Genomic DNA, 12540 nt, shown 5'->3' with positions numbered 1-12540 from the left:
AAAATCTTTGTCTGATATTAACCGTTCTTTGCCTTAAAATCTATTGTTTGATATCAAATAACTATACCAGATTTTTGGTTTGTGTGTACATGGTAAATGTTTTATTCTCTTACTTGCAAATTTTTGGTATCTACATTTTGGACTTCTCTTGGAAATACCACATAATTTCATTCTCCTTCTAATTGAGATAACAATCTTTGTTTCAGCTGGAGCATTTATTCTTTCTTATATTACTAATATTTTTTAGTTTAAAACTATCATCTATGTGCTACATATTTGTACCTGTGTTGTAGCAAGTATTTTTTATTATTCCATTATTCCTTGTAGTTTTAGAAATTGTATACGCTTCATTCTAGATTTGATATTACCCTAGAAATTTAGTAAATTACTTAGCATCCTGGACAGAGTACAGCTGTTACACAGTGTTATGTCTGGTGAGTCCACTACTATACCTAGTCTGTTTTCTGTTTGTGCTGCTTATTTACGTTCTTGTCTCCTCATGTGCCTGGTTATCACTGTACAATGTACGCTGCTTGAAAAGCTTTTGTAGAAAAAAACCTAAGGCCTCAACTGACAATCTCCAAATGAGCTTTTCATCAGTTGACCACATCTTATTTAAACTGTTTCCAAACACATCAAGCCTAAGTGCAGGCTCCCATTTATGCAGAGGTGAGAACTACCAGAAATTAACTAAGGCTGACTGGAGCTTAGAGTCTGCAGATGTGGCTGGAGAAATAAACAGAGGTCAGATCATGAAGACATCAGACTTTCCTGAGAGCAGCAACTGGGGTTTACCGCGTTGTGTCTTCCCACTAAGTGCTTGGAGGCCGGCAGCTGCAGCAGTGTTAGTCACTTTGGTATCCTCAGTGCTCCCAGAAGCATGTATCCACATGAAGCATAAAGCAAACATCTTAAGAATAAAAGATTGCTGAAAATAAGTTTCTCTCGTCTGTCCATTTTTACCTATCCCCAAATCAATACCACACTGTCTTAATTATTACATAACCTTATAAAAAGTGTTGATATCTGACAGAGCAAGTCCTTTCATCGTTTCCTCTTCTTCTGCTTCTGATTCTTCCTCTTGGCCCTTTGCATTTCCATATATCTTTTAGAATCATCTTTATCAAATTATTATGACATAAGCTGGCTGGGATTAGACTGGGGTTTACTGAATTCATAAATTAACTGCAGGAGTGCCTATTTCCTTATTCACACAGCTGCTCTGGCTCCCCCTCATCCTCAGGGAGCAGACGGTAGTAACCCGGCCTAATGTGCGTGGGTCGCCTGCTGGATCTTGAGCCATCCTTGGGTCGAGACTTCCGTCCACCCCACTTCCAAATGAGCGCTCAGTTATATGAGGCACCCAGGAAGCCCTAGGGTGAGAGTGGCCATGACTAGAGCTATGATCTCAGTGACCCACGAAAAAATTAGGACCATGAGATGAATAGAGGAGGAGCAGACATAGGCAGAGCCACTTGGGGCTTTTATAATAAATCTCAAATACTGAACTAGAACAAAATTAAACCAAAATCCTCCTTCCCACTTGAGTTTCCACCATGAGGACATCTTACTCTCTACCCTTCTCCCAGATGTTTCTAACAGGGATGTCCTTGACCAGGACGCAGGGCCTTGAGAATCAGCACAGGCCGGCATGGCCACTATCCGAGGGTGGTCCCTGGACGGCAGCAGAGATCTGTTTCTGACTTATAAGTCACTAGTGTACAGATGTGAGGCCAACTGAGTACAAGCCGCGGGCCTCCTCTGCTGGACTGGACATCCTCATGTGCTGGGAACATGACCTCTGCCTCCTTGAGACCAGCCCTCACGAGGGCTGAAGAGTAGGACACGGTAGGAGCAGGGCGAGGTGTGGAGTGGGCCCAGTATGGCTGTGGGGAGGCCGTGGAAAGTCAAGTCAGGCAGGAGGCAGAGGAACAAGCAGCCCGGTGGCCCTGGCAGGGAGGCAGTCAGGGCCTCGGCCAGCATTTCCCTGCTACAGGATGAAGGGCCGAATCAGCTCCGGATTCAACAGCGACTCCTCAAGAGGCCGGTCCACATCGAAGTCACGGATGTGTGGAGGCCCTGGGGGGGCCTTGGGGGCGGGTCCCCCTGTGCGCTGGGGAATCGGCAGCTCAGACGGGTGGGCAGGCAGGGGAGCTGTGAAGAAGTACTGATGCAGAAGGGCCTGGGGGTGGTGAGTAAGGGACAGCAGAAGGAAACCAGTCACCTCCCTGTCCCCAGCCTCAGGCTGAGGGTGACTGTTAACTTCTTCCTTCACCCACTCATGCCTCCAGCTGACTTGGAAGCTTTCCTGGGTGCCCACTGTGTCTGAAGCTCTGTTCCGGAGGCTGGGGACACAGCGGTTACCAAAGCAAACAAAAGCTCTGCCTTTTTGACATAGGCGGAGAAGTAGGGGGAAGATAATAAACAAGAAAATGGAGTAAAATATACAGTATGTCAAATAACAATTGGTGCTGTTGAAAAGAGAAAGCAAGAGAGGGGCATGAGGAATACTGGAGAAAGGCTGCAGATTTGAAGAGTGGTGAGGGAAGGCCACCTGACGGGGGGACATTTGAGCAATGACCTGCAAGAGGTGAGCAGGCGCCAGGATACCTGGAGAAGAGCGTTCCACCCCAGAGAGTGTCCCAGTGTGTTCCAGGACATGGACGAGGCTGTGGGGCTGGAGAGGAATGGGCAAGGGGGACACCAGCAGGCAGGGTCAAGAAGTGATGGTGCCCAAGGACACCATACCTGTAGGCCATCAGAAGGGCCTTGGCTTTTCCTGAGTTAGAGGGAGCCACAGGCCCTGGCAGAGGAGGGTTGTGACCAGCTTTGCTGGGACAAGGCCACTGTCTCTGCCAGGTGGAGAGAAGATCAATTGGAGGAGGAGGGATGGAGGTGCTGGGGGCGATCTGGGGGAGAAGTGGGCAGACGGCTGGGTGCACTGTGCAGGCAGAGCCCACAGGAGCTGCTGACTGAGACTGAAAGGGGAGCTGAGTGGGGACTGAGAGGACATGTGTGGTGCCGAGTGTGGCTGGGAATGGTGGCCATCAGGCTGGAGGGACAGGTATGCTTGAGAGAGGTCCTGACACCATCAGCCTGTGGCTCCTGCCATCCTCACTGTCCTTCCCTGCCTTCCAGCCACACCAAACTTCCTGGGCCTCCTCTCCAGGCCATTGCTCACCATTTCTCTCTTCGGTGCACACCTCCTCAAACACCTTTTCATGCTTAAACCCGCCTTTCCTCCAGGAAGCCTTGCTAGACCCCACAGTTGGCCCCGCATCCCTCTTGGGCTCCCACAGATAAGGGGCAGACCCTCTTGTGACCCTCTGGGTCTGAAGCTGCCTCGACACGGGGAAGAGGCCGGTCTGCTCTTCTCTGTCTATTCTAGGGCCCAGGACAATGCCCAGCACATGCCAGATGCTCAATAAATATTTGCTGCAGAAATAAAGGAGCAAGTCCCCTACAACTCTCTTGCTGTATCTGCCACATGGTCTGAGACAGACCAGGACCCACCCACCTGGACCTGTGCTCTCCTGAGAGATGGGCATGCCCCTCTAACAGGTCATCGCTGCTCTCCTGCAGCCTTTCAGGGAACACTGGGGATGTCCAGTGGAGTCTGCTCATGAGAGGCACAGCTGCTGAGGCCCCTGGGGGTCCTGGGTACAGTGCAGGTGTCCGGGATGCCTGGTTCTCATCCCCACCCATCAGAGGTTCTGAGGGTTGCTGACACGATGGGGTCACACAGCTATCAAGTACAGAGTACTGGGGCAATGGCGGGGATGAGAAAAGGTAAAGAAGCAGAGACCATGGCCTTACTCTACCTGGGAGGCTGGGATGCGCTGGCGAGGAGGGTAGAGGAGGAACTGGCCCAGCAGGTCCAAGGCCTGAGCAGAGGCGTCGGGCAGCACCTCTTCCAGGGGCACCGGTGCCCTGTCCTTAAAGGAGATCTTGTTGTAGTCGGGCAGCTCAGTGATCTCCTGGGCCACGGAAGAGGAGGGGGGAACATGAGAGCAGGCACCACCCTTGCCACTCCCCTAGAGGCCAGCTCCTGTCCCTAACACAAGCTCACTCACAGCTCCCCATCCATGTGTCCCCATTATCACTCATTCACTCATCCCTCTTCCATTCCTTCCTCCAACCCCTCACCCTCTTAGATACCAGCTTGGTACCCAGCTTGCTGAGACGCCAAGCCATGCGCGTGCTGGGGTGGGAAGGGGCAGAGGACAGGACCTGGCCCTCCCACCTCCAGCATGGCAGGAAAGAGGAACTCCCAAACTTGGCAAGGACAGTGGTCCCTGTCGGTCAACAGGGGTCGGGGCCATGAGAGAAAAGGTGTGGCGGCGCGGGGAGGCAGCCACTTGTTGATGGGCAATGGAGTAAACCTGCCCCACACCCTCCCTAGCAAGGGCCCCTGCAAACCGGCCAGACTTGAGGGCTGGGGGTGCCCAAGATGCGATGCACACAGCAAAGCTGTTCGATGTCATTTTCACCCGGGAAGAGGGGGGACCCATTCAACAGCTCCCCCATGATGCAGCCCACAGCCCTGTGGACACAGAACCCCAAGCAGCTCAGAGATCACCCACCATGGGACAAAGACCTACTGTCATCAGCTCCAAACCTCACACCAGGGGCAAGACCCCTGCACGCCAGCCCAAAGTCTTCATGTCTAAGGGTACAGACCCCCAAACAAAGACCTCAACCCTAGAACCCAGAGCAAAGCCCCAACGGTTAGTTGCGACACTGCTCAGAGCCTCACACTCCAGGATGCACAGCTCCCCCTGCACTTTCTGGGGCAGGCCAGTAAAATGGCCCCGGGAGAGGATATTGATTAAAAGGTTATTAATAAGATAGAATTAAAACACGTAAATTTTACAGGACCAAAGTCCTTAGTTTAGGAGGCCAAAGCCTACAGCTATGGGGCCAAAGCCCAAACCTTTAGGAAAGAATGTAGGACCAGAGAATTTACACAAAACTAAAGCCTTTAATGTGGATAACAGCATTGAGGCAGAACAGGGATTGTTCTTAAGGCAATTGCCCTTAGTACAGCAGAAGTTAATGATGGGAAAGTACATAAGTTAAAATTTTCAAGGATGTTCTGGTAGATTAGTTAGTACATGGGGGATGTTCCATCTCCTGCCCTAAGCAGTTTCCTTAAAGTTAGGCACTCTGCTAAATATCTTATTGTTTCTTTTTGTACATTACATAGCTTAGATTTATGACTCCTTTTGATAGTATATTGTTTAAACTATTTTTGAGCTATACACGCTTGGATGAAGATTGTCACAGAGCCAGTTCTTTTATGTTCTTACTATGACTGATTAAACATCTGTTTTTCTTCTGTAACTTCCTTGTCTTTACAATAAAAGCTGAAGCAAAAACCGACTTGGGGCTGCGCCTTGCTTCCTCTTCCTGGAAGGAGTTTGTCTCGGTGCAGCCCCTTCGGGCTTCTCATTGCTCTTCATACTTGGGCTCTGAGTAATCTTTGCATCTCCACCACACAGTGAACTGTGACAGGCCCCCAAATCTCAGAACCTCAGGTGCTACAAACCATCCTCTTCCCCAAAAGGCTCAGTGCCTTCACAGCCAGGGACACAGGCCTCTGACCAGCTCAGAGATATCACATTCGTCTCAGACACTCCCCACCTTGAGCCTCAGACCACCTCCCCACCCACAGCAAAAACGTCATGGTGAGGAACACTGACCCCAAACTGCTCAGAATACCCAAACCAGGGAAGACACCCCCAAGGCAGCCTAGAGCTCAGACCAAGTAAAAGACCACCAAACAGCTTAGAGCCCCAAAGCCTCACAGAAATTCATGACAACATCATCCCTTGCCTGCCCACAGGAAACTCACCACAGGTCAACGCCCTGGTCATACTGGCGGGCACCATACAGGAGCTCGGGGGCTCGGTACCACCTGTGAGGAAGAGGGCTGGTGGTCATAGCCAGGCCACTGCTCTAAAAGGATGCTGCTCCAGAAGGTCACCCCAGCTCCATCCTCCGAAGGCCCAGAAGCACCTCATCCCCAGAAAGAGGGCTGGAGAGAATCTGGCCCTCCATACCTGGTGGCCACCTGGTGTGTGTAGAGGCGGCTGCCGTCTGAGGAGAAGACCCGGGCCAGGCCAAAATCTGCTATCTTGAGCTGGCCTGAGGCACTGATGAGCAGGTTGGCAGGTTTCAGGTCCTGGGGGGACCAAAGGAGGCATCAGTTGCCCAAATCCCCCCCAGAACCATGGGACAGGGAGCTTGGCAGGCTGACCACCCAGGTCAGTCCCAGCCCCACCTCCTCCAGGGCCACACACCTGGGTCTGCTTACCTAAAGGTCCTGACCACCTCTGTCCCCCTCTGACCACACCTTCCTCAAGGGCTAACCCTACCTCCAAACTGAGTCAGCCCCCCAGGCCCCACCCCTGGCCCACTGTGGGACTGACCCGATGCACAATATTGCTGGCATGGCAGAAGGCGACGCCCTTCAGCAGCATCTGCAGGTAGCTCTTGACCTGTGCCTGGGCCAGCGGCCTCTCAGCATGGCGCACCACCTCAGCCAGATCTGACAGCATAAACTCAAAGGCCAGCACGAAGCCTGCGCCATGTGGGAACACAGCCTTCAGCTGTACCACCTGTGGGTGGGGCAGCCCATCAGTCCCCAGACTCCCAACGCCAGACCCTCTATGCAACCACCTGAGACCTCCAGACCATGTGTAACAAAGGACCAAGCAGGGAAGATGACATGGGACCTGAGCTCAGAATCAGGAAGCTCAGTGCTCACGGTGCTCTGCTCTCCCAAGACAAGGCAGGTCCCACTCTAAGTCTCCACTAACACTCAGGGAAAAGGTCTAAAGAAGGTCACTCAGTGGCAGCATCTGGTCCCCCAGCACAGCCTGCTCACCTGAAAATCAATGGACACGCACACACATACATGAACACGGACCTCCTGTTTCCTCTAGAGCCATTAAATCCCAGCACAAAGGGAAGGGCACCAGGAACCACACCTTCTCAGGCGCTAGGACAGCTGGAGACACATCACACACACTGAGGCCACCAGTGTCAGAGGTGTCAGGGCTGCACAGCACCCTGTGACAGTATCTGTCACAGCACGAACCACACAAGGTGGGCCCGGCTGCCTCTGTCTGTTTCCCTTGGCACACTTAAGTTCTCAGGAGCCGGGTTGGGCCTGTTCCTCTCTGTGTCACCAGTGCCCAGCACAGAGTAAAGCCTAGAGGAGGCCCCAAGGGAAGAATGTCTGGACTCCGCAGTCACACCTGGGCCAGTGCCTCCACTGACCAGTGATGGCCCATGAGCTGCTGATCCCACTTTGTCCCCTCCAGTGAGAAACAGCGCCTGGAACCTACCTTGCAGAGCAGTGAAGAGAACTCAGCACGCAAATGTACACAGAACCTTTAACAGCCTGCAGAACGTGAGGGGCTCTCCAGGTGCTAGTTATTACTAGAAATCACTAAATGCTTTGAAAAGAACAAGCTGGTGAATGAATGGATGATGATGAGTACGTGAAGAAATAAGTGGGCAAATGAGCGATGGAATGAGTGAGGAATGAGGTAATGAGGTGAATGAGGGTGCACAAGTGGACGGAAGTGACGGGCGGATGAATGAGCACGGGGGAGGGGGAGTGAAGGCGCCGGAACGCGACGCCTCGGGACGTCCCCACGCCGCCGGCCCCACTCACATACTGACTGTCCTCGACCTCCCGAAGAGCCTTGATCTCCCGCAGGGCCTGCTTGGGAATGCCGTCCTCCAGCCGCCGCAGGGCCACCTTCTTGAGGGCAACTATCTCGCCAGTCTGTGCAGGAAAGAAGGAGACACGGCCCACCCACCCCCGGCTGGGAGAAGGGCGGGAAGAGAGGGGACGCGGGCCGCCGGGCTGCCAGAGGCCGAGGCCCTCCTGGCGGGGGCGCAATCGCAGCACGGAGGGAAAGCGGGTCTGGGACCAGCCCGGGGCCCGCAGTCCCGCCGCTGGGTGAACAGGGGCCAGAGAACCGCGCGGAGGCAGGCGGAACGGACCGCGGGAAGTGAGAGAACGGCCGCCTCACAAGGACCGAACGGAGGAGTTGGCGCGTGGGGCAGAGGGCAGGCGGCGTCCACGCCCGCCGGCCCGGCCGCGGCCCCGCCTCACCTCCGCGTGCTTGGCCTTGAAGACGACGCCGTGGGCGCCCTCCCCGATGCGGCCCAGGATGCGGTACTGCTCCATCGGGGACAGCCTCGGGCCGCGCCGCTGCTTCCCAACCCCACCACGGCTCCGCCCCAGCGCGGCGACCCCAGCACGACGCCGTTGCCCAGCAACTCCCGCGAGCCCCGCGCATGCGCACGCTTTCAGGGGCGGGGCTCTGACTTTCTGCGTTGACGGGCAACCGGCTCCCAATGTCCGCTGCGGCGGCCGCGCTCGAGGAGGTGCGCATGCGTGGAGGGGACACGGTGTGCTCCAGCTGCGGTTCTCCGTGGAGTCATCCGCCAATCAGTTACATAAAAACAGTGGAACGGTGCTCAGACCCCCCACTCCTAAGTGTATGGAACTGCCATTTCCATGTTTACCACAGGGAAAGTGACAAACGCAGCACATCAGGGCTCCTCGCATTGTTCTCTCCGTGCCTGGACTGCAAGTGAGGGGGAAATGTGATAATGCAGGGAACATAAATGTGTGTCACTTCTGCATCTCCTACCTTCCGAACAGTGCAAAAGCTGGAGGAAAACGTCTCCAGTATCCTGCGTCTTCAGTGTCTGAAAACGATTATCCCCCATACAGGCTAGCCGCTCCCCTCCAAAGATAAAAGGAAGAAGACTTGTATCCAATTCAGCGAAGACGCAGCTCATGTCACTGAAAATGAGTGAAGTTGTAATGTACATGTCATTGCTTCACTTATAAAACCCGTCACCACGAAGTTACCAGACAGCATTTGTGTTGTGACCACACTCAATTGTCACTGATGTGAGCAACTTTGCAAACTTAAATGAGTAGCTTTCTTTCATAGTCTGATGTGAAATCATGATTAACTTGGAAGTGTGGGTTGACTGTGGATGCGAGAGTTTGGCAGAAATCAACAAAAGCATTACATGAGAATCATTTGCCTAAATGGAATTTACAGTAAAGAGGAATATATATGTTATTATTGTATGTAAATTAAATTGTATGCTACATCCGTATTGTATTAGTAAAATTTATCACACAGATGTATGTGTGTATACTTATAGGTTGGTTGGGGGGACAGTGTGTATATTTGAGGATGAGAGAAAGTTTTGTTTTTGATTTTGGGGGTGTGAGAGTCAGGGTCGTTAGGTGTATCTGAAAATGTGATGTACTGGTGTGTGGGCCTCTTGGGGAATATAGGAACTCAGGGGGTACTGTAGCTCGAATGTCCCCCTAAGCTCGTGTTGGAACTTAACCCCCAGTATTGTGGTGGAAGGTGCAGGCCTTTATTATTTTTTTTTTAAATTTTTATTGAATCATAATTGATTATACATATTTTGGGGGTTCAGTGTTGACATATGTTGATCAAATCAATATTACTAGTATATATATTGTTGCAAATTGTACTTATTCTTTATGCAGGTTCGCCTTTAAGAGGTGATTGGATGGGAAGGACTGTGTCCTGTGAATGGATGGACCCATTCATGGAGTAATGGGATAATGATTTAATGGGTTTTCTAGGGCGTGGTTCTGAGGGCTTCATAGGGAGAGCAAGTGAGGAGGTTAGCTGTCTTGCTCTTGCCCTTCTCACCGTGTTATACCCGGGTCACTGTGGGTCCCTAGAGAGTGTTCACACCCTGAAGAAGGCCCATACCGGGTGCACCCTCTGGACTGTGGATTTTCTAGCTTCCGAAAGTGTAAGAAATAAATTTTGTTTCCTTAAATGACCCAGTTTCAGGTATTCTGTTGTAAGCAACAGAAACAGACTAGTACAGGATGTGTGAATGGTTTGTTGTATGTCTTTATTTGGGGATCTGTTTGGAATGTGATTATATGGATTTATAATTTGGGAATTGCTATGTATTTCATCGGTTGGTGAGAATTTCTGATATGCGTATTCACACGTTGTTTGGCTGTGTCTGTGTGGATATTTGGGATTAAGGAAAGGTCCTGACTCTTTGCTAGAGTGTATAGGGTTTGGTGTATGTGGAGGGTGTGAGATGTAATGCATCTATACTCAAAGAGTTTAGGTGTTTGTTATTTGGGTTTTGGAGGAATATTTTACGTGTGTGTTTTTTCTGAATGTTGAGGATTTGTGTGTCTGATGGTGGGTGTGGAAGTGTTCTCTGCTTGTGCATACGGGCAATGTTAGGGAAAGTGCTTGTGTATATTTCTTTGGATGTGCAATCTGTTTTATAGATTTGGGGAATGTAGGAAGACCATTTGTGTATTCAGGGTATGCTGGATGGTTATGTGTGTTTGTTTTTTCGTAATCTTCAGGAAATGTGTATGAGTATTTCAGTGGGTGAGGACAGATCTATGATTATTTGGGGGAAGTGGTAGGATGAATATGTTCAGTTGTGGGGTGGGAAGTGAGAAGTATTTGGAGACTGTGAGACTGTAAATTAGTGCACCCATTATGGAAAACAGTATGGAGATTCCTCAAACTACAGATAGAACTACCATATGATCCAGCAATGCCACTGCTGGGTGTACATCCAAAGGAATGGAAGTCATCATGTCGAAGGGACACCTGCACTCCTATGTTTATTGCAGCTCTATTTACAACAGCCAAGAGTTGGAACCAACTTAAATGTCCATCAAAGTACGACTGGATAAGGAAAATGTGGTATATATACACAATGGAATACTACTCTGCCATAAAGAAGAATAAAATTCCGCTATTTGCAGCAACATGGATGAACTTAGAGAAAATTATGTTAAGTGAAATAACCAGGCACAGAAGGAAAAATACCGCATGTTTTCACTCACAAGTTAGAACTAAAAATAAATAAACAAATAAACAGTAAAAGAAAGAGAGATAGATGTGACAATCACAATAATTTGTTGAACTTTCAAAAGGAGAGAACAGAACTGAGGCCACCAGAGATGGGAAAGGGGAAGGAGGTTTGGGATAAATTGGTAAAGGGCCACAAAAAATGATTACATTACGTAATGATAAATATAGTAATTACCCCGATTTGAGGATTGTGGATTGCACACAGGTATTGATTCCTATAGCTTTGTAGTATAGTTCGAAGTCAGGCAGTGTTATGCCTTTGGCTTTATTTTTGTTGCTCAGGATTGCTCTGGCTATTCGGGATCTTTTGCTGTTCTGTGTGAATGTTAGAATTGTTTTTTCTATTTCTGTGAAGAATGTCATTGGTATTTTGATGGGAATTGCACTCTGTAGACACTTTGGGTGGTATGGACATTGTGAAAATAGGATATCTTTCCACCTTTTTGTGTCTTCTTTAATTTCTTTCAGTAATGCACACAGGTATTGATATTCAAAGCTGTACCCCACATATATGTACAATCAATTATGTTTCAATTAAAAATAAATAAATAAGAATTTAATAACAATACATCTACACTATTTGTAAATTTTGAGTTTAACATATAATGACCAACTGGTTAAAGTTGTTTTGTTCAAAAAATAAAAATAAAAAAGTAAAAGAGGTCTCGGGTCCTTACTCCTGAAAAGCAGAATAACTCTCAATTGCTCTGAGCTGGTAGAGGTACTGGGTTCCCTGGATATGAGAATCGGTTCCTTGATCATTTATAGCAGACTCAGAAATAAGAAAACACTTTTGAGAATACGATCCAGCAAGAAGGCAAAATATAGAACAGGAAATTGTGCTCTGTTTATGCGTGTTTATGCTATGTTATGTCTGACTTACCAGAGTCAGATCGAGTTGAAAGAGCTGGAAGGGAATTGGCGTTGATTGGGTGTCAACTCTGTGCCTGGTACTGTGAGGCACTTTACACATGTGTGTGCCATCCTTAGCCCTACCAGGAAGCATCCTCCCCACCTGTTTGCACCTGCAGACCTGGTGCTCAGACACGTGGATAGCACTTGGCTGGTTCCCAGCCTGTCCAGCAGCAAGGATCAGGCCTGCCCTGCCTCTACCCAAATGTGTCCGAGACACAGAACGTGACAGCACCACAGGTCAGAATGCAGCGCTAGGACCCTTTGCTCAGATGTTGGGCGCACACCCAGAGCCTGTTGCTGTTTCGCTGTGACTCCGTTTGCCTTTCCCAGCACATGCGTCCAACCGGAGAAGCCTGGCGGGAGACAGTCCATCTTACTTTCATCCGAGTCCTGGTTCCCAGGCACCTCTGAGGTCCCTGCTTCATGTTCTGATCTCGATCTCTGCGTGGGAATATTTCTACAGAGCTTGCAGGGAATTGCTGACCTGCAATGACGGAAACCAAGAATGGGAATGTTTCTATTAATATTGGCCCCAGATAAACCACCTACTCTTTCAGACAAGCATGATCTGGCAAGGGACGAGGTGCGCTGGACACGGCATCTGTGGCTTCCCACACAGTGTCTCGTGCTCCTGCCGTGGCAGAAGTCCTGCTTTCACAGGAGCTGCTCAGTCCTCACGCTCCAG

General features: G+C 50.1%; 1 protein-coding gene across 2 annotated transcripts; it reads right to left on the bottom strand.

Annotated features, from left to right (window-relative positions):
* Positions 1-1462: 1462 nt before the first annotated feature.
* LOC134380287 (cyclin-dependent kinase 20-like) lies at positions 1463-8241 on the bottom strand. Of its 2 annotated transcripts, XM_063099995.1 has the most exons (8): positions 8132-8241; positions 7685-7798; positions 6432-6620; positions 6063-6184; positions 5855-5917; positions 4420-4543; positions 3822-3977; positions 1463-2182 (listed from the first exon to the last, which is right to left on the bottom strand). In XM_063099995.1, the coding sequence occupies exons 1-8, from the start codon at positions 8204-8206 to the stop codon at positions 1991-1993; spliced, it is 1035 nt and encodes a 344-aa protein (XP_062956065.1). In that variant the 5' UTR covers positions 8207-8241; the 3' UTR covers positions 1463-1990. The 2 variants fall into 2 exon arrangements, with proteins under 2 accessions (XP_062956065.1, XP_062956066.1); XM_063099996.1 differs by lacking the exon at positions 4420-4543.
* Positions 8242-12540: the final 4299 nt, after the last annotated feature.

The sequence above is a fragment of the Cynocephalus volans genome, chromosome 6, assembly GCF_027409185.1.
Source record: "Cynocephalus volans isolate mCynVol1 chromosome 6, mCynVol1.pri, whole genome shotgun sequence".
NCBI lineage: Eukaryota > Metazoa > Chordata > Mammalia > Dermoptera > Cynocephalidae > Cynocephalus > Cynocephalus volans.
The sequence above is the reverse complement of the archived record's forward strand: the minus strand, read 5'-3'. Positions and strand labels throughout refer to the sequence as shown.

Excerpts from the sequence above, each read along its gene's own strand:
- LOC134380287 (XM_063099995.1), bottom strand. The coding sequence starts at position 8,206 with ATGGAGCAGTACCGCATCCTGGGCCGCATCGGGGAGGGCGCCCACGGC. Across the intron at positions 6,621-7,684 it reads AGGTCGAGGACAGTCAGTAT|GTGGTACAGCTGAAGGCTGT; the intron begins GTGAGTGGGGCC and ends CCCCACCCACAG. Across the intron at positions 5,918-6,062 it reads ACACACCAGGTGGCCACCAG|GTGGTACCGAGCCCCCGAGC; the intron begins GTATGGAGGGCC and ends TCTTCCTCACAG.